This window comes from Indicator indicator, chromosome 4 (assembly GCF_027791375.1).
Source record: "Indicator indicator isolate 239-I01 chromosome 4, UM_Iind_1.1, whole genome shotgun sequence".
Classification (NCBI taxonomy): domain Eukaryota; kingdom Metazoa; phylum Chordata; class Aves; order Piciformes; family Indicatoridae; genus Indicator; species Indicator indicator.
In genome coordinates, this window is record NC_072013.1 from 24,724,234 (window position 1) to 24,746,732 (window position 22,499).

The 22,499-nt window shown below is 40.4% G+C and overlaps 1 protein-coding gene across 1 annotated transcript; it reads left to right on the forward strand.

The window, feature by feature from the left end:
- The first annotated feature begins 2,713 nt into the window (after positions 1-2,713).
- On the forward strand, positions 2,714-22,078 carry TRMT61A (tRNA methyltransferase 61A). Its single transcript, XM_054400561.1, has 3 exons — positions 2,714-3,044; positions 12,478-12,744; positions 21,750-22,078. The coding sequence occupies exons 1-3, from the start codon at positions 2,714-2,716 to the stop codon at positions 22,076-22,078; spliced, it is 927 nt and encodes a 308-aa protein (XP_054256536.1).
- Positions 22,079-22,499: the final 421 nt, after the last annotated feature.

Consider the following 22,499-nt stretch of genomic DNA (forward strand, 5'->3'; position numbering starts at 1 on the left):
TAGACCCCTTTCCCCCCTGCCCCCCCGCTCCTCCCCCCAGCAAATACCGAGTTAAATCAGTGAACCCTGGACACAGCCCGGAGTAGCAATTGGGTCTCGGGCCTTCTGCGGCGGAATGATGAGTTCCCAGCGCGCGGGAAACACATTACCGCCCTGCCGGCACGGGAGCCGGGCTGCTGCTGAGGGAGCGCGGGCAGAAACGGCCCTTGGGAACGGCGGAGGCCCTACGACCGGTGACAAGCTTCCTGCAGTGGCTGGGCAGGCAGCGGGTTCACCAGTCTTCATGTTACCAAGGGCCCTGCGCTTCCCAGGGGATGAGGCGGTTATGCCTGTTTCCTCCTCCACGGGAGGTTCTCTCAGCTGCCGTGTCAAGCAGCCAGGCTTCTGAGAGAGAGGAGAGGCAGCCTGCCGGGTCTGTGCGGAAACTGGTCAGGAGAGGGAGAGGTATATCTGGCTTTTGGTTGAAAGGAGCACAGTCATTTCAGTGGTTTCATTTGTGAGGCTACGAGGGATTGCCTGGTTACTGAGTTTAGGTCACTGCAGTCAGGGGAAATGTAAAGTTGAGGCAAGCCTACTTGTTTTAACCCTCTGCTGCAAGCTACTGTCTCACCTCCCCTTCCAGTCCACGGAACCATGTGGCAAAAGTAGTACTGTACCAAGAGATTTATGTGCTACCCAGACAGTAATGGAGACACAGGTAACAGCAGTACATGAGGCCCTGCGCAGGCAATAGCAGATGACTCAAAATTAATTTAAATGAACACTTTTAGATCATTGCGCTCCATGCCACAGGGGGAGACAAAGAAACTACCAAAACTGGTGGACTTCACATTTACCTGAAGTATATGAATATAACCTGCCAGGTGAGATCTGAACCCATGAGATCTGTCAATTGTGATATCAGTATACACTGTTGTGACAATTCACTGTGATAAGTGTAGTGACTCAAAGGAAGGCAAAGAAACTAGAGGCCAGTTTGTGTAGTCAATGGGAGAGTAATTCTCTCCCATGTCCATGCAGATAAGTTGCAGGAACAACTACAGTCTAAGTACTGTGAAAGAAATGGCTTACAGTCAAGCTCTTTTCAAACAGTACTGTTCTAAGAGCTGTACTACATTGCATTGATAGTATGTAGAAAGAGAACTACAAGTGTCATTTATGAAAGACTGGGACATGAATATAATCAGAGCTATAAAACTTGGTTAAGCGTTTGCACTATTTCACAAAGTTCAGTATGTATACAATTCTGAATTCATGGGATGCTTTTCTTACTATTTCATCATATGTCCAGACAGGCCAATTTTGCTTTGGTATCTGAGTATCTTGTGCAATAAACATGTCATAAGCTTTGGAAATTTTGGCCACAAACCCAACTGTTTATCAGTATCAGTAACTAAAAAGATCAAAAAAACACCAAACAAAAACCCCAAAACCAACAAAGCAACCCCTAGCTGCTTAACAGCAAATGAATTTTGGTCAACAAAACCAGACTAGAATTCAAGCACTGAAAGTTTTAATAAAAATGATGAAGTAGGACCAAGCTCTTATATGTTCAATATATGAGTGGTGGTTTCAAATACTTGCTCTGAAACCAAAAGTAATGCTGTGGAAGAAATACCGGAAATCTAACATTCATAGCTTTCTGTCATAGACTTTAATTTCTAACCTTGGGATCACCGTTTCTTTTTTAAACAATTCTTTCTGTGGACTGATCAACCTGCAGTGTAGATATTTAGCTACCTTGTCTGAAAGGCAATACCAGGTTTCATTATAAGCTGCCTCGATTTGGAAAACTGTTAAGTAAACTTCTTGTTAGTGGTCCTAATAACTAGTGATTGATACCTAGGCAAGTAACAGTTATGTTTTAAATCACCAAGGGATAAGCTAGCAGATGGAAATAGAAGTTACTGCTTACAGCATGCTCTGAGAGCTTTTGAACTGGAATTGAACAGAGTGATGAAGTTGATACTAACAGAATCTTGGAATGGTTTGGGTTAGAAGGAATCTTAAAGATCATCTAGTTCCAACACCCTTGCAATGGCCAGTGGCACCTTCCACTGAAATACCAGATTGCTCAAAGGCCTACCCAACCTTGTCTTGAACAATTCCAGGGAGGGGACTTCTACAGCCTCTCTGTGCAACCTATTCCAGTGCCTCACAGTAAAGAATTTCTTTCTTATGCCTAGTCCAAATCTACCCACTTTCAGATTGAAACCTTTACCCCTCATTCTGTCTCTGCGCTCCTGATAAAGGGTCTCTCCCCATCTTTCCTGTAAGCCCCCTTTACGTACTAGAAAGCCACTATTAAGGTCTCCCCTGAACCTTCCCTTTTCCCAACTGAACAACCTCAGCTCTCTCAGCCTTGCAAGTTTCTCAGTAGTATTGTGGAGCAGGTTGAGTAAATTACAACCTATTTCCTAAATTTTCTCTAAAATGTAATATAAAATGGGGGAAATGCTAATGATATTCAAATCTCTGGGATCTTTCCATGATTTTAAGTGGATCAAGAGTGCACTGGTGGGGAGAAGTCCTTGAACTTAATGGAGTTCTCTTGATAAAATCTCATTTGCGGTGAGGTTTTGTTCTGTATTGGGGAAAATAAAATTACTTGGGTTTATTTGTGTTGTTTCAGCTTCATCGTGATCCTCCAAAGCTGTCTGGGCCTTTATTCTCTTATACGTGACAACCATCAGCCAACTAGAAGACTGTCACAATGAGTTTTGTTGAATATGGAGATACAATAAAGGATGGTGACACAGCTATTGTGTTCTTGGGCCATGAATCCATGTTTCCTGTGAAAGTCCAGCATGGCACTGTAACTCAGACTAAGTATGGGGTCATCAGACATTCCATGGACCTCATAGGCAAGAAGTATGGCTCCAAAGTGACCTGCAGTAAAGGAGGATGGGTGTTTATTCTTCATCCGACTCCAGAACTGTGGACCATGAATCTTCCACACAGGACACAGATTCTGTATTCCACTGACATTTCTATAATCACCATGATGTTAGAACTGAAGCCAGGCTCCATAGTATGCGAATCAGGTAATAATTGATGTATTGAAATCCTTTATGCAGATCTAACAGCAACATTTTCATTAAAAAACAGGTTTTGCCCTTGCATTCTGCAAAAATTCTCTTTTTTTCCATTGTGGTATAGTTTTCCCAGCCTACACATTGAGTAACCTATTTTGTGCATATGTTACCAGCTGCTGTTTCTTCAACAAGTGATGTTACCTCAGTATGCTGGCCTCAGGTATGGGTATACTTTTGAGTATGTTTGATTAATTAATTGTGTTAGAATAAATATCTAAACATTTTTCTTTGCCTATTCTAAAACTCTTGTTAAGTACTTCAATATATTGTTAAATACATTATTTGAATCAAAATTCAGGCTTTGAATTTGCAGTTTTAGAGAACATAGCTGAGATTAACCAGTGAAGGAGACTCCGATGAACCAATAAGGGAAATACATTGGCAGTATTTATATAATACGATACCATATAAGTACATCTATTTTGTCTTTCTTTTCCAGAACACGATCCAGTTGTACCACTGCACGCAAAATCACTGTAGCTGTGTAATACAATGTGTTTATCACAGGCTGTGTTTTGTTTCTAAACTTGGTTTAATTTATTATGGGTCCTTTATTTTGCTTAATTTGCAAGTAAGGACTGAAATTTTATATTGATAGATCTTTTCATGGTTAAGTATGGTTTATAATAACACCTTCATGGCTTTATTACTGCAGGCAGTACGAGGCTTGCTTGATATGAGTGCATCCCTCCAGTTTGGAAAAATACAAACTGATATAGTTTGTCCTTAGTTTTCCTGTCTGTTTCCTATGAGAGTTTTTCTGAAGCAGTTTCATACACTTCCCTCCCAAGCATAGATATAGGCAAAAGATCAGCATGACTGGATCATGCTGCACTGCATTTAGCCTTTCATGTTCCCACCCAAGCATAATTTTGGGCAGCTTTTCAGGCATAATGACCATTTTCCAGCACAACTGAAACGCCACTTGTCTCTGCATCAAGTTGCACCCATTAAGAAACAGATGGTATACAAAGCTGCTTGCTGTATAGCAGCACTTCAAACAGGCAAAGCCATATGCAGGAACCTTGCTACTGCTATAACAGTTGAATTCTTTGAGCTTAGAATTTGGTTTGTAGGATGATCAGGCATTTTTAGGGTTGTCATGGAAAGTAGCAGCATTGTTCATTGGGCAGCTCTTCACCTCTTCCCCTCCCTGTGTTTAGAGAGGATGGGAAAAGTAAATACAGCAAATTAGTTAGGGTGGGGGAGAACTGAATTGCTCTATGTCCTGCCACACTTGGAATATGTGACTGTTAAAATACAAAACTGCATGTAAAATGTTCTCAGCAATGTCAAAGGTACCTAGAGAGGGTGAAAGTGTTTAAAAATCATCCCTGTGAACAGCCAAGAAACAGAAACACAATATGAGGTGACCTATTCAGATTCCCAAAAATGTTACAAGTCAAAAGACATAACCACAAACAATCCTTTTTTGCTAGGGGGAGACTGTTTCCAGATTTATTTTAATGCCTATGCTGTCAAAGTATTGGCAACTTTAGCTTTCCAGGAGAAGTGAACAATTGTAGTAGTATAGTTTTGTTTGTATTGCTTGAAAGATTCAGCATTCACAAGCAGACCTTGCTGCCAATTTGCTTGCAACTGACCAGAAGACATTATTTGAATTTAAATTTTTACAGGTATTGACAACTGGAGCCTCCAGTGTGATGATGTAACTTGCTTTGCTGCCATCCTAAATTAGACAGTATTCAGTGATCCAAAATCATTACTTCTAGATTAACCTTGTGTGGCCTAGATGGAACCAGCCCAATGGCGATAAATAGAACCAAGACAGGAAATCTGGTGTAGTCTGCTTCCTGTTGGTGCTGGGTTTAGATGTATTTCGAGCATTAATTAGCATGGAGGTCTGTCTTTTTTGTTATTTGAAACTGAACTGATAGTCATAGTAGCTGTACAGACTGACAAAGCAGGTACTGCAAACAGGCCAAGCTCTTTTCCTCTTGTCTTAATAATTGTAGAAGAATGCCCTGCATTTACCCAGTGTAAGCAAGCAGAATTGCGGATTAGTCTCCACAACTGTATGAAGAAAAGATGTAGTAAGATGAGATACCCTCTGTGTTATGCTGTAATGCTGTGAATATGAGTGTAAATGACCTTTTGTGTGTGATCAGAAAAATTCAGTAGAATAACCAGAAGGCTTAATTTTTGTTTCACTTGTATTATGCTGCTTAAAGTGATTAGTTATGATTTGGCACAGCTGATTTATTAATACAGGTTTTACTATTTTTAATGATCTTTAATAAATATGTAAAGAGCAAGCTTTTGTCAGCAATGCATGCATAATTAAAACAGTCCAAGCATACTCTGCTGATGCTATAAGGGAGCTCGGCATCTGCCTGACATTTCGTACTGGAGGTGTAGGAATATGATCTTCTAATTTCTAATTTATAAAGATACATCGAGATTTAAAACTGTTAGTACTGTTGCTGGAGCTAAGATCTCTTGAAAGCTTGGTCGCTGGTCTGAGGAGTCCCCCACTTTGATGCAGTCTTCAACAGATGGAACTTTCCAGAATTGAAGGATACTTGAGATGGCTACCAAAATACTTGCTGTGGGTGGCCTAGTAGTGTGAAACTTTCATTCTCATCAGGTGACTGATGCCATTTATGTTTATTGCATGTACAGCCACTGTCTAGACAAAGGAATAAGCGAATCTTCTTTTTTGAGTGTCACCACACTCTCCAAAACTAATCTTGATGTCATCTTTCCAGGCAAGGCTGTTTACAGTCCAGTGATTACAGCTGCATGTAGTATAATAACTCAGTTTGGCAACAGATGTTGAGGTTTTTACATTTTATACTACACTGGAACTAATATGAAACTTTTCAGATATTTTTTCCAAACAAAAGTGTGTGGAACCTTTTTTGTTTGTTCATTTGTTTGTGGGGGTTTTTTGGTTGTGGGTTTTTTTCCCTTGACAATGCCCACATATTGAGGCCTTTCTACTGACTTCTCTCCGTGTGTCTGTCCTAACCCTCTAAATCACCCAGGCAGTGCAGTGCAGCACTGTGAAACCTCATTTAAACAGAAAAATCTCCAAAATATTTTTGTTATGATGGAGCATTGTATTTAGACAAAATGTAATCTAGTCAAAACCATTCTAATCATTATCCCAGTGATCCTTCAGCATTCAATAAAATCAGGCTCACATGTGCAAAAATGTTAATTGGATATTTTGTGTCACTTCAGCTAAATCCCAAATTAAAAATTGCTAAATCCTGTTTGTTGCCACACAGCAATGTGTTTATGAGCCCACAGACTGCATTTCTCAAGACTGAGAACAGTATTCTGGGTCCTCCTAGTTTCTCTGAGGAGTAATGAGAGCTGCTGGCCAGGCTTATACTAGAGCTTTTCAAAAACAGTTATGAAATTTTCACAGTCACAGCCTGGATATAGATTTTGTTAAGAGTACACTCATAAAAAATTACTGAGGACTTAATCATTAATGGATACTCAATGAATGATTAATAGTTTATTGCAGAGTCCCCAGCAAGTTACCCGTATGCTTATGACTCCTCTGGTTTTTGAATAAATACTGCTTGCGTTTACAATTTGTGTGGCATAAGTGTATGTAAACTGTTTGGAAATCTACCTTCAGCGTAAACTACAGATCAAAGTGTCTAAGTGTCAATTTGACTTTGAAAAATGCTCATGAATTAAGTGTATGTTTTATGATGTCTCCTGTATCTACCTCTTAGCAGCTGTTCATGTTAGAGTGAGAGATGAATTAGAAAACTCAATCCTTGGATAGCACCTTTTGAAGTATAGGAAGGGCCTCTTCAGTACAAACATGGGGGAGCACAGTATTCTCTTGACATACCAAAGAACTTAACCAAAACTGGCCACATAAGGCATCACTCTAATATACTCAGCTGACTTGCAGCTGATGAGTAATGTTGTTCATACCCTAAAGCATTTGTTTCCAGACTTTACGGACTCACTTTCATTCTTACATTTCACTTGTCTACCATGTGTATTTCTCCTGCAGTTCTGAACTTAACAATATTATGTCCATTCACAGAAGATCCTTCCCTAAGAACTCCAACTCCTGAATCTATAAGGAAAAAATATTTTCAGTCTTCATGTTCTCATTCTTTTTGTAGGCAGTGTCAGCCTTAAAAAAATCCTTAACTATCTTTCCCTCAACTCCTCAATCTGGTCAGTGAACAGTGTCCTTCTCTGATGTCCAGCGTGCTGCCTAAAGTGCCTATTTCAGCATGGTGTCCACAATAGATAAACGGGAGAAAACCTTTATCTTTTGTAAAGGGAACTTCATGATTGCTGTTTCCTCATTCAGCCACCAGCTCATCTCCTTCCCCCTCCTCCTCATTCACTTTGTCTCTGCTCTTGCTGTGTCTCACCTCTGCCACCATTTTTTCCCTTGACTATCATTACAGTATGATCTTTGGGTTAATTTTCATCAGGTGTTTAGTATCTCCTGATATATTTGCTAAAAATCATTATTGGTTCTCATGTTACATAAACTTGTCATGTAGAGTGAGCAGTGTTTATCTCCTCAGTGTTTCTTGACAGACACTAGCTGTAGAGTTAACTGTCTTAAGATAAATTTTTCTTTGGTTTTGAGGCTCCTTCCGTTCTCATGGCTGACTCATGACTTGTCTTATTATTTGCTAGGTCTAAGTGGTGTAGCTAGGAGACAAATGCAGCAACCCTCTCATTGTTTTGTTGTATTTACTCATTTTAGAACATCTTAGCCAAATTTTGCAGTAGAAACTTCAGTTCTGTGAAAATGTTACTAGATATTGTGTTGACTATTAAAGTAATACTCTGCGTACTTTTCACTTTTCCTGTTTTCAAGCAATATGAACCTAGGTAAAACTAAGGGTAAGAGGAAGTTTTTTTCATTAAAAATAACTGTTGAGTATTACTTTGTGTGGCCACTGTTGTACCGATGAAATATTGGTAAATTGTTAGGTGAGCAACCTGGTCTAGTGAGAGGAATCCCTGCCCATGACGGAGGCATTGGATCTGTATGATCTTTAAGGTCTCTTCCAACTCAGGCTATTCTATTTCTGGCACTTAAAAGCTTTTTTGCTTTATTCCAAAATGTGTTTGCTTATGCACTGCTGTAAGCATCAATAGGTCCTAAATCACAATTCCTAGTTCTTTTTTTAAATAGAACCCAGGATGAGATTTTTTTTAGGGAAGGTGAGCCAAGTAATAGCCTGCAATGAAGAAATGTAGTGGAACACAGAATCAGGTCACTTATGTTTATAGCATGACTCCAGGAGATTAGACAAATATCCTTTGCAATAAGAAACCAGACTAAACAGAAAACAGTGTAAAAATGTACTTTCTTCTTCAGTTATCAGTCAAGTGCAATGCTAAATGCTGTGGTAACAGCATTTCTCTTGATAGCGTTCTGTGGATCTGCACTATGTTAAAATAGCACACATTTTCAGGCAGATTAGATGTTGTCCACTGCAGCTTTGAAAAAGTGAGAAACAATCTGAACATGGGCATTGTTTCCACATGGCTGTGGTGTGTGTAGTCTTCTGTGGAAAACCTGTCACTTGAATAAGCAAAGAGTGAGAAGAATGGATCTGTTTGAGATCAAGGGGAATGATTGAGGAGTTCATTTGTAAGTATTTCCTGTGTGCAGATCAGAAGGAATATCAGTAGGTGCTGAGCTGGAGTCGGGGTGACTGCTTGTTAAGATTAAAATCCTTCTAAAACTACAGTATTTTACTTGTCTTGGGAGAGAGCAGAAACACTCCTGTGAGCTTTGAGAAGAACATAGTGTGCTTGAGCCCAAATAGAAGGGAAGGATACTACAGTGATCTGCAAGGTCACTAGCCTCCTAACTCATGTAGTTTTAACACAGGCTGTTAATTCTTGCTTTTAGACTAAGGTGGATTATTTTCTCATCCTCATGCCAATCCCCTACACAGTGCCACCTTCTCAGATTTTGAGCTTTGAGTACGTTGTATTTGGGACAATGTGAAAGAGCATTGTATTTTCCAAAGGCATTAGCGATGACCAAAGTGGTCACCTAAAGTGAGCTCTAAAACAGCAGCTCTGGTGTTAAGAACATCTTCAGTACCATTTGCATGACCGTCTTTTTACCTCTCCTCTGTAGAGCCATTCATGATTAATATGCTGTAGTTAAATGGCCACTGTCCTGTGACAGAGCAAACCTTTTCTAAGGCTATTTATAGTACAACCTGTCAGAGAGGCAAGCATCCAGGTGTAAAAATTGTAAACTGTACTTGCTCTAGACAATGCCTTACCTTCCACTTTCTAGGTCAAATCAGGACCATAGCCATTTTGCTGCACCTATATGAGATTGGAAATGTACTGAAATCCATCCAATTCTTACCTTGCCTCTTCTCATACAAAGTACTAATTTTTGATCATTCAGGGCTTTTGTTTACTTTTATACAGGTAATTCAGCTAAGATATTTCAGGTTTGGTAGCATTCTATTTCCTGTCTTCGGTAGTACTCTCTGCGTTTTGTTTCTTTCCTGATTCTGTCTCATGCTAATACCTTTCATACTACTTTCTTTCAGTAATGATTTTGAAATAAGGACAAAGAAACTGAAAAAGAATTCAGAAGGTGGCAGGAGGAGTCAAGTGTTGAATGATGCAGGTTTGGAGGGGAGAAGGTGAATATAAACATTCATTTCATCTTCTACAACATCATGGAACCATGGAGTTGAGCTCTGCTTTCTCTAGGCAGTGCTGATGGGGCTTTTGAGGTTGTGTTGAGCATGGACTCATGCTGAACTGCCAGACCCTCACATTCTTAATGTGCTAGTTCATCAAGCATGCTGAACTCGTTGAGGGTCATCATCGTTTCACAGGACTGGGGGCTGTCAACTCTTCAAGGACAGATTTTACAATGATGGGTGATTCACAGTCATCTTGTTTTTTTCCTGCAGTTTTGAGAGTGTTGTCACGGAGAAGGCAGGCAGCATCCCCAGCAGTACTCTCATTACTGATGCTCGTGTGATGGAATTTAATATGCTAAATGTGATACATGTGTATTATTCTCATGTTTGCAGTTGCCAGTCAGCAATAAATAATTCCTGCCAACTTTGTTTTAAAAAAGCTCAGTCAGTAATACACCTGCAAATGGTGACTTCAACATCTTAGTATAGTTCAGGGTTTGGCATGGAGTGTTTGTGAATGAAAAAACAGTACAGAAAAGAAGCCAAAAAGTGTTCATGGGTTTTCCTAGGATGAATATAAACAGTGTCTTCTGTGGTGTTTTTAAGAGCAGATTTAAAAGGAAAGTGATTAAAAAATGTAAAAGACTATGAACAAGGAAACGGGATCCATGCACAGGCTGCCTCTCTGTTCTGCTTAGAGCCCAGTTGTGCTGACAGGCCTGTTCATTCCTTTAGATGGGCAGAGAAAGGTGCAGAAAGTGTGCAGCATTGCCCCTTTGAGAGGTAAAACAAATACCATCAGTTTGCAAAAGTTCTCAGATATGCAATTTTGCCTTCTGGCATGAAATGTAAAGGCAGAATTCCTGTCATTTTGGCATCCTGTTAACAATAATTCTCTGCTCTTGTCATTAAAAAAAAAATCAATTAAGTGCTCTTTCTGTGCTATCACATGTATCAAGTTTTTACAACCATGTGACTGCTGTGCTGCCACTACTCCTTTTGACCAGGGAAAAACTTATGTGGACATTTCAAATACCGTGACCAGATAGTTCTTCATGTATGCAGGTGTGTCTTTTGGGGTTTGTTTGCTTTATTTTAATACTGGCATGAGTGTGTGGATTTTCGCTTTAAATAAACCTGTGGGTCACAGTTTCTCTCTTCTCTTGGAACTCTCTGAGGTCAATGCCAAAACCTGTAGGTCCTACTTCCCTGTCTAATCTGCCTCATTAAAGCTGAGGAGAGGGTGCCAGTCTGCCTGTTGGGGTCAGAGCCCTCTCAGAGGGAAGCAGAGAAGCAGTGCTGATTCCACAGTGCCATTGGTTGGTCTGGTGGCAAACATGGGCCCTGAGCTCTGTTTACAGTCTGAATGGCTCCCTTTCAGAGCTGTCTGATTAAATACAGTGTCACGACAATGTTCCTCCCCTTGTGTGACTAGAGGGCAAGAACCTTGGATCAGTCAGTAAACTCTTGACTTCCTGCATGGTTATGGAAAGTACTGCTCCAATTAAGCACTTGTACCAGTCCCTATATCCCCCAATTAATTTCCTTTCTACTAATTTCTGAGCATTCTCCACACTGCTGTACTTCAGGTTCTGTCCTTTTTATGTTTTGGGTGGGGTTTTTTTTAATATTTATGTTAGTTGAAAGAACTTGTTTCAGGATGAAATTTAGCTTGAACAGTCATTGACGATAGCTAGAAATAGTTGTTGGGTTTTTTTCTACAGGAGAAATGTGTTCCAAGTACAGATTTATAAATCAGTAAACAGATAACTTGGTATTGCTGTGGGGTTTTGAGTTTGGAGGGTTTATTCTGTTTAATGCCACTTGTGTAAGTAATATGAAATGTGAATTGATACATGGATGTTTTCTTCAGTGAAAACGTTAGTTATTAGTCATTCATCTATTTAATACTCCAATGGATCAGTTAAAATAAGTTTCATAAAATATCAGACTAAAACAAGAGGAAAAACTGTGTCTAAATAGTCCCTGGTTGTACATGGGATTTGTACTTACATCTGATTTCAGGTATGTGACAGATCTCATTAGGCTCTGTAAAGGTTGTGTAAGCACATATGTGTGTAAGTCACCTGTAAAGTCAGGTTGTTTGGCCAGTGTGAGTGCAAGGAGCCCAGAGGACTTAGTTTTGGATAATGCCAGTGGGAGCTGAGGATGGCCAGTGTCTCTTACGAGGCCAGAGCAAAACAGTCTCCATGTCCTGAAGGCCATTTGTTTGCATGGACATCAATGGAATTTTCAAGCACAGGCACTTACCAACATTTCTTCTTTGTTTTAATCAAGTATAAGGCTTTGAAAATATGCTAAAACCTTCATCTCTTTTCACTCTAGAAGTCTGGCACTTTGAAAATCCCTCTCTGGTTAATTTCCCTGGATTTTTCCTGTCATGTTTATTTCCGCCTGTTCTCTTGTGGCACTTGTTAGAGCTATAGCTGACCCTTGGTGATTTTTTTTTTTCTACTCCAGGGAGAGAGGACAGGTCCTGAGTTTGACAGGTTTTTAATTAATGCTTTGACAACCTTGAAGACCATTTCCTGGATCGTTTAGTTCCCCTCTCTTTGTGAAGGAAGGACCGTTCTCCTTCAGTAGTTTGACCAAAGGTTTCTGTTCATTTGAGTTTTGAGTAAGTGTTCAAGTATTCAAGACTAGTGGAGACCTTTGTTCTAATGTTTAACCTTGTCAAAAAAAGAACTTAATGAGTTATTTGTCTTTTCTAGGTACAGGCAGTGGATCTCTCTCCCATGCTCTCATCAGGACAGTGGCTCCCACAGGGCACCTGTACACCGTGGAGTTCCACCAACAGAGAGCAGAGAAGGCCAGGGAGGAGTTTCGGGAGCATGAGGTGGAGCATCTGGTCACTGTGACCAACCAGGATGTCTGCAAAAATGGGTTTGGTGTCTCAAACATTGCAGATGCTGTGTTCCTAGATATTCCATCTCCATGGGAAGCCATAGGCCATGCAAAGTCAGCGTTAAAAGCTGAAGGTAACCACACTCTTTCTGTTCAGGAAGTACTGTGCATGCACACATCTTTGCCTTTGAGCCATATGGTAGATCTGCTCACTTCCATTGTGTGATCACTGTTCTCAAATGTCAGTCTCTAGGTGTTTCTAAGGCTTCAAAAGAGGTCTTCAATTTACAGTGGAAGATTTGAAAGTAGAACAACTTTTTCCTACAGGCCTATGCTAGCTGGTACAATTAGCATGGGCAGTTTATGAAAAACCCTTTGAACCTTTGTCAAGTGCATTTTGCTAGATCTGAGTTGTGTGGGAAGCAGCAGTAACAATAAATGCTGAAAGCGGATTTCTTTGGCAGTTCAATGGAAAGGTGTTTGTATAAAAGGTGTGCAGACACACTTCAATCATTGCAGGTTTGGACCTATTTGAGCACCCCATCAATAATGTTAAAGAAAATGTGGTTATGCTTAAATAGGCTTGCCAATTTCTGCCTTAAATCTCTGCTGTTAAAAATGAGAAGTTTGACATTGGTTGCAGTGGGAGTGGAACATAAAAGGTTGTTCTAGTTTATGCCAGTTATTCTGGGATTGCGACAGCAAGAGAGAACTGCTGTTGAGGTCTTGGATGGATTGTGTCAGTCATCATACTTTTATCCTGGAATAAGTTTTCCTTTAAGTGATGTTGTAATAGTGTAACTATATTAGTGTGGACCTGAACTAACTTGTGCCAGACCACTTCCATCCACGAAAGTGACTTTTCTAAACAAGACAGCATGGAGTGCTGAACAGTGCCAATGCTGGGATGTGAGTTTAGTAAAACTCAATCGTGTGCCAAGGCCCAGCTCTGTGTTAAAGTAGGTAACCACAGGCCTGACTTTAAATGAATTGCTACATCTTCTTGACATCTAAGGATTTAAGTTTGTTCTTAGAGGTCACTGAATGTGCATTACCTTGCTCAGTCAGGACCAACCCAGGTTTTAGGCTACCTCAACTACTACTGAAGTTTTTCTAGAAAGCTTTCTGATACCAATATAACATGTCCCTTCTCTAAAAAGTGAAAAAATAATGAGACTTTTTAGCACTCTGTACCTGCAAAGGTTACAGCCCAGTTTGTAGCTGCTCTCCAGTGTGTCCTGGGAGAAAAATTTGCACTGCACTGTATGATGCTCTTCCCGTGCTCAAATTATCTAATCTCGTGAGCACAACACTCATCTGACTTCCCATCTTAGAAGGTGTTGCATTGCGCAGTCCAATTTGAATTATTTAAGTGGTGCATGTTTAGAATACTAAGCAGAACTGCTTCAAGAGTTCCAAGTTTTGAATCCTTGTCTCACTCCAGCATTTGAAACCTTCCAAAAGGTATTACAGTCCCAAACTGGTCATACCATCTGATGTACTTTTCTGTGCTATGCTGCAAGGTTACAAGTGCTTTTATATCCTGTATTTTTGTGTTTGTGAAGCAGAATCATGCACTTTATGTACCAGTCAAAAGGCAAGGTGGCTGATCCTTGCTGCAGTCTTTGCTGCAAAGAGCAACCAGTGTCTGAGATTTGGTATTGGTCTAAGGCTCATCTTTTGGATTTCGTAGTAACTGACTGAGCCAGCAACATATTTTTTTTATTTTGCATATAAACAATAGCTGGTTTTCATATAAAATACAGTTGACTGTTTTCTTCCAAATCATGTGAGTAGTTCTGTTGTGGTTTTCTTTTACTGCTGTCAAATCTAAGATATGATAGAAGGGTATCTGTAACTGCTGCCCTTTCCTTACTGCACGCAGATAATTTTATAGTGCTCCTTTGTTTTATTTTCAAACCGTTAAAGCTCTTCTGCAGTAAGAACAGTCTGTGCACATACTGCTGTTGTTCACTGCCATGCCATGGGTTGGTGTAGTGATAAAATACAAGTGGAGAAAATGAGTCGTTCCACCCCTTTCCCTCCACGCCTTCTGTCACATCTGGACAAGGGTCACATTTGATCCATTCACACTGGGGGTTTTATTGTGAGGAGCTGTACTGCCAGGGAGTGGCAACTTGTTCTGTAAAGCCTTAAGGGATTTTGAACGAAACCAGAGCTAGGTGAATTCAATATAGAGCATCAGCTAGCCTCCTCTTTAAAAGGAGTGTTCAGCAGAGACAGTATCCAAGAGAGAGTTCTCAACCTTAACAAAACCTTATCAAATCAGTGTTTTCTCTCCTACTTAAGCTCAATATCCGGAATAGTTGCAGCTGCTAGTAATCTGAGCGTTAATGATCCTCCTTACGGAGTACACTTACCGCTCATGTTATGCCTTGCAATATGCTGTAAATGCACTACTTACAGTAGCTTGGCCTCCTCTTTAAAGCATTGCCAACCCATGGAGAGCTAAAAGAATAAAATGGCACAGTTGGTTTGTGACTAAAAGGTTCTTTTCTGTGGTGATGTGTTCTGCCAACATTCAGGCTTGCATCTCAGCTGCATCCTTCTGTGCCGATTTCACCAGTCACACTTCTAGCAGAAATGCTGCTGTAATATCTGTCAGGCACTGCTGCAGTGCAGAACTTGCTTTCATTTCCAGACCTGCACTGTTTGTCTTTTGCAGCATCTGCTGATTAATGCTTTTCTATAGTCATAGCTGCTGTTCCCAGTATCTGACCTTGGTGGTTTTTCCAAAGTTGCCGTTAACCTGTTCAGGCAAAACTTTTGAAGAAGAAGAAAAGGAAAAAATTGTGAGGTGACAAAAATATCCTCAGTATTCTATGGTTCTTAAATGCCCTGAAACTTTTGACTCACAGTCATCTCACAGCTGAATACTGTAGTGCTTTGAATATAGTTCTGCACCCACCTACTCTGCTCTCATAAATACTGTCTATTTCTTCCAAGGCTATGGAAGATGAGGCAGAAACCCATTTATACAATAATTTTCATAAATAATTTAAATTTTCAGATAAGGAGATGGAAAAATCCAGCCACATATTAGGTTGGATTAGCCTCTTGCATTATAAATTGGACTTTGGTGGTGTTTAAATTAACAGTCTGAGTCATGAAATTATTAAAAACACTCATCTTTTATTTCCTTTCTTTCTTTTAAAGATTTTACTCTTAAATTCACACTTGCCAGTCCCTCAGGGTTATAAAGCTCCTAAGTTACGAGTTTGTCAAACTGGAATCTTTGAGATACCACATGAATCAGGTAACATGGCACTGTCAAGCCTCCCCCAAAACTCTTTAGGGAAAGTTCCCTCTGAACATTTCACTATTTGGGCCTCTGTGTTTCCTGCCATCAAAGGACCCCTTCAGAGTACTCTGTTCTTTGTAGTAGGAGCTGGTTTTAATTTCCAAAGTCTTACATTTGTTTTGTTTGTATACAATGGACTTAAAACAGGTCTTGTTTTCATTTTTCCCCTCTTAGCATAGCCATTCATTGTTGTCCTAACCTGCCAGGTTTGGTTATTACAGATGCTGTATATGAGAAATAATAATATTTCATCCTCCCAGTAGCTGGTGGTGCAAGTAAGGCACTGCCTGGTTTAGCTAGTTTCAGTTTTCATTTGGGCATGCCTACCTCCTCCCTTGAGCTTTCAGGGAATACCACATCCATGTAGAAAGTCTCACTGGCTATTTTTCTTGAGCCCCAGAGATTATTCATGGTCCTGTTTTGAAACCACCCAGGTGTGGCTTTGAGGAGTGGCTGAAATCCCTGACCACAAATCTCACCCATGTGATATCTGGGTAGGGAGTACTCCAGGTTCAGACACACTGGAAAGAGGGCAGTGAAATTGAGGCTGATGTTGTTTGGGCTCAGGCTACCTCAAGACTTCAGAAGGAATGTGTTAGGGCAGGAAGTGGAGCCTGACAGTCTAGCATGCTGTTGTCCTCCACCCATGCAGGACGTACTAGAGTTGGTATTGATGTTTTTCATGTCCACAGGAGATTGTTTTGGAATAAATGGATGAAGAAATAAGTGCTTGCTAAAATGTCAGCAATAGCTTTGCTAGTGTGGTACCTGCTTTGATTCGAAGGAGAGGTAACTCAAGGTGAGGTTAAATATCCACAAACTAACTTGACATTGAAGCATATCCTTGATACCTTGAAGGGCTATCTAGTGTGGTGCAAAGCTACCCTGCTAGGATCTAGGACTGGGTGCTGACCCACAAAGCAGCTTCATCTGGTTCCCAGGCACTGGCTGTTTGCTAAGACAGCCCCAGCTGTTGTATCTTGTTGAAAGGCATTAACCTAACTCAGGTCTTTCAGGGGTGGGTAGGTTAGCTGCACCACTTGAGCCTGGCCAGTGGTTCTCTGATGTGTCAAGAGTCAAGCAGAGTAATTCCTGCATCATAATCCATGCTGTAGAATGCTGGCCATTGGCCTTTACACAGTTTCTAGGAAGCAGGTTGGGATGAAAGGATCCTTAAAAGAAGTTGTTACATTTTCTTCCCCAGTTTGGAGCCAGCTTAGTTTTTAACTTCTTGTTGATGATTTTGCAGGAATAAATTCCTTTTGAAGGATGCATCTACAAATGTAGAGGCTAAGGTCACATTTGCAGAAAATCACATCAAGCTCCTATTAATGAGCTGGCATGTGATTTGGAGAACATTTTATTTTCTGAATCAAGAAACATCCTTTAATGTCTTCCAACAGCCAAATCCTCTAATTTCACTTGTCATGAAAGCTACATCAAATCGCCCACAAGCACACTCACTTAAAGGACGTTCTGTCCCCTGTTACAGAGGCAATATTTTTAGTGTCCTTACTAGCACAGAGTAAATGCCATGGTTATGCTACTCAGTGACTCTTTTGCCTCGCCCCTACATGATGATAATGCCTGTGTGATATTTTTTCTTCCTCTAGATCATTGTAATATAATCTTCGAATTATGACAATGCACTGAAGTGTCAAAACCCAGAGCTGTGTTCTTTTACCAGAAATAAAAATGCTGTGTTACATTCTTTACACATCACAGAACCATTTCTAAAATTACAGGCCTTTTTCCCTGGAATTTAATAGTGCTGCACTACATATGTTCTTTTTTGCATCTTCTGAATAATATTGAGATGATGAAAAAGCCTGTCAGAACACTTGTGACACATACCATAATGTATAGAAGTGAGAGCACATAACTTGGACATGTTTTCTGTATCGCAAGCATGCACTGGCATTCTTGTTGATTGGTTAGCACTGTCACATTTCCCATACTGGAAACCTAATGTAGTTATTAGCTGAATAGAACTGGTAGAGTCCTTGCTCAGAAAAAAACAGAAACAGTTTTATTGCTTGGAGCGGTGTGTAGGAACATACCAGGAACTGTTCCTGAAGGAGGAACAACTTTCAAGGCACTGACCCCTTGAAAAGATGCAAGGGTGTGTTGCTTGATTACTAATTAGATGTTGTCTCTTAAAATGTACCATGCTCTGTGGATGCAAATCTTCTCTTTCGTTTCCCCCTTCTCTTAAGCTGTCTCCTCTAATCATTCCAGTCTGAATTGCACTTCTATTTTCATATCCTTTCAGCCCTATTGCTGGTTATAATGAGTGCCAGGATTGTGTGGGCTTCTTCCAGCCTACGGTTTGGGAGATTTAACCTCTCCATTAAATGTTTCAAACTAACTCACTCCCTATAAAACTGAAGGTAGAAAAAAAAATTATGGCTTTCATACAGTCTCATTATTCTCTTCTCCTCAACTGTAGCACTTGTCAGATGCATTATACATGAATAAACACATTTTTAGACAGCTCTTCAGATCAAAAAGCTCACACAGCTTCCCAATGTGAACAGGATTAATCTCAGATAATTACTATATCAATTTACGATGACACACAAATCTCATTAACCAAATTTAGGAATGGTAGCTTTCCTAAAAGGAGAGCTCTGAAAGAACACAAACTCTGTTTGTACTAAAAAGTTTCCGTTTGGTTGTTTTCACTGCTCCCTACTCTAGTCCACCCCTTTGTGATCCACAGACAGAGCAGTGTGTCCCAGCAAGGCAGAGGGAGGGAGTGCATGTCTTTTCTTCATTCACTAAGGAATCTGTGGCATGGCAAGTTGAAGCAATGCATATTCAAGTTCTTTAAACCCTAAATGCCTCTTCATGTCTAAAGGACAAGAGGGCTCTTAGAGAATTGGAGAATTCTGAATCCTGAAATCTAGATTTATATCTGCTTGGTGATTGTAACAGAAAGGGTGTTTCCTAGCTGGTAATTAAGTAGGGTACAGAGGGCAGCCCACAGTGTAGAGAATTCAGAAGCACCAGTTCTGTGGAAGATGGTGGTGTCTCTGCTTTTAGAACACATGAGCAAGTCCTTCTGAATGCTGGTTTTCTGCTGCTTAGAATCCACTTTTTTTACTGATCTAAACATACCATGGCAATTGAAGCTTCACAAATCTTTCTATTTTAGACAGCCTCTCACAGTCTGGAGCTGCAATTTTATTTTTGCTTTCCAACCTTTTGCTAATTGTAGCTTTCCAGTCTTTTCTTAATATCTGCTTAATCAAACAATTCCAGCCTGCAAGTCAGATCTGGCCTGCCCAATGGTGTGTCCAAGAAAAGGCAGAGGAGATCCCTCCTCTGCTTGTTAGGATCCATAAAGATAAATGCTTGGTGGCTTTGTTTCCAATCTCTTTGTAGGTATTTTTATTTAGGAGGGATGTATAATAATAGACAGAACATTAGGTATGAAAGGGAAAAAAATTAAATTGGCAGAACTACTAAAACCCACTGGATGCTGTCAGTCATGTGGAATACCAGCTGGTACTCGGTTTTCTCGCTCTTCATACCTGAGAAGGTTCCAGCAGTGCATTAAGTAAAATAACATTAGGGCTTTTTGTGCTTCCCCTCTGGATATTAGCTCTTGCACGCAAGAGCTTTCTTCCCTACCAAGCAGCCTGAAAGTATGTTTTCTGTAACTCTGCTTCCTCAAGCAGCCTGCTTTGCAAGGAGACAGTCTGATAAATCATCACCAAGTTTGGTGTTGATGTGCTGTGCTCAGCTGACCATCCCAAGGCAAAATGAGGGGTGCTCTGCCTTGAGGCTTGACAATAACCGTAGGCGGCTCTGCAGCTTGTATGGCAACAGCTGTGTGCAAGCTTCTTAGTTTTTGACTGTAAACCTAGAGCATGTGAATTCAGAATCATAAACATATCTTGAAACCCTTGTAGTCAGAATAAGTAAGAACAAACCTGCTGTAAATATATTTCCCTTTTTATTGCAGTATAAAACACCAAAACCAAAAAGCCTGAATGAAATAGTAGTAAGTCTCTGGTCCCTACGCAAACTCTTGCTCTGCAGACAAAGAGTTATTGTGAACTGACATTTAGCTAAGTTAGACATTTTTTCAGTTCCCTGCATAATCAGAATATAACATTTTTCTTTATAACGTATGAGCATCATAGTAGCTTTCTAATTCTGTAACAGAAATTTCTTCCTGAGCTTCTCTCTTTTACGTCTACACACACTGCGGAAGCATGTGCTGCTTTGAATAGAAAGAATCATCTGCCTGATACAAAATCATTTTGGTAGCCCTGGGCACCCTTGTAAACATAGAAATCTAGTTGCATGGGAGCGAACGGACTGGGTGTGCAATTAAATCAGCATCAACAGAGTTGGTTAATAATGACACACACCAGCATTAATTTTGCAGGTGATTATTAGATTTGTTTTTTAATTGTCACTCCAGGGAATTACTTGGCCAGGGTACTTTGGTCTGAAGATGCACGATAAGAACCCCTGGCTGTGGAGACTTTATTTCAGGATGAAAATTAAATCCTGCTTAGCATATGGTGGATTAATAGACATGGAAAGTGTTCTTCCCCAGTCAGTACCCAGCACATCCTTGCTTGTACAGTAACTGGAGTGCTACAGTGACCTGATGCTTTTTTTTAGAGATGGGACTTTAGAAACAAAGAAGGAAAAAAGGGGAATTTGAGATAAAGCAGGCTTCGTGTAGTTCCAGAATAGCCTCTATTTTTAGCAGGATGCTTTGCTCTCACTTGCATGGGTTCTTTAACTACTTAGACAACTGGTGTTGGAAGGTTTGACTGGATGAGCCTGGGAGAGGGCTGGGAAGGAATGCAAATAAGGACAGCAAGAATTTTCATCATCTTGTAATAAGTAAAACAATAGCTGAAGCTGCATTGCTCAGTGTTCCTTCCCCTAGCACCAAAGCTTTTCAGGAAGGGCAGTTGCCTTGTGGGACACTGTGTCCTGGGTAAAAGCACATGCCCTGGCTTTATGGCAGACAGTGTCCTTATAATTCTTTGATCAGATTTGGCTGTGGCTTTTCAGAGTAAATCTGAATCATTCTATTCTCAGCTGTTAAGCTGGCATTGTAACATGCAGAAAGTTGCAGGGGACCTATTAATACTCTGTATTTAGAATCAAAAATCTGAACTGTGCATCTGAACTGACAAGACACAAGTGTCAGTTTATTACTTAAGTCCTATCCTAGAGTTTTGAAGCATTTGCTATAAACATGCCCAGTGTGATACCCAGTAAACTTTAGTGTTCAGGAACATGCTAGTCAGCTTGACTAAAAGGGTAAAGCCCTAACAGCACTCCATCTATGGCCTGGAGAGATGACTTTATTCTGTACACACATACCATCGTTCTCAAGTAAACACAGCCGCTTTTGTCAGGGGGTGTGCACACACACTTAGATTCTAATGAAGGCAACTCTGTACAGTACATGAAGAATGACTTCTGCCTTTGTGTAGGTGCCAACTTCAGTTTGGTGCCTCAGTCCAGAATGGTGAATAGTGATTCCAAAAGAGTTGCAGCTCTGAACGGATCTTTAATGGGTTTATCATGAACAAACGTGGTGGGTAACACTGGATTTGGGACCTGAATAAATTTGCTGTTGCAATTTTTAAAGGTTCAGAAACATCTTGTGGAGTGGTCTATGTTTGATTTTCTGCTGACACTTGGAGATTTTCTTGAAGAATGTTTTCACTTTGTATGTGTAAAAGTAATTCTGAGGGCTTCTGGGGGAATTTGAAACAAGATGAAAAGTGCCTCGTTTTGTTTTTTGCCCTCTTTTCAATTACCTGTCTCATTTTGCAGGTGGCCGCATCTGCTCTTTCTCCCCTTGCATTGAGCAAGTTCAAAGAACCTGCCTAGCGATGGAAGAATGTGGTTTTACAGAGATTAACACCTTGGAAATTCTGCTCCGATTGTACAATGTAAGGACAATTAGCTTGCAAATCCCTGACCTTGGAAAAGCAACTGAGGATAATTCTAGCACAGGCTTTGACAGCAGCAACCCATCAAGCCAAGGCAGCCTGTGCGCTAATCTGCAGCAAGGAACTGCACAGTTCAAAAGCGGGGTGCCACTGAGGGAGATGGTGGGTCACACTGGGTACCTGACCTTTGCCACCAAGAGCCTCTTTTAGTATGTGTTGAGTTTGTGCAGTTTGGAGTGCTTTGTGTGTTTGTGTGTGCATTCTGTTTTCATGGTTATTTTTGCAGGGCATCTGAATTTTCGCTCGTCAGGGAATTCCATATATAGTCAGATTTGGTTGGAATATGCTTTGTTTAAATAGCACACAAGCATTAAGCAGAGCAGCATCAAGGGAATGTTGAAACTCTGGAATGGTGCTCCACTTGCTGTCAGAAAGAAGATAAATTAACAGCAAACAGCCATTCACTGGAATGTGCAGAATAAAGATCCCTCCCAATGAGAAGGCAAAACAAACAGCACACTAGTTGCAAATAAACTGGATATTTTTCCTCCTCTTTTCTCAATTACTTTCCCAGGTTTATGTTGTTGTTTGGTTTTTTTCCTAGCACCATTAGACACTGTTTTTCCTGAAT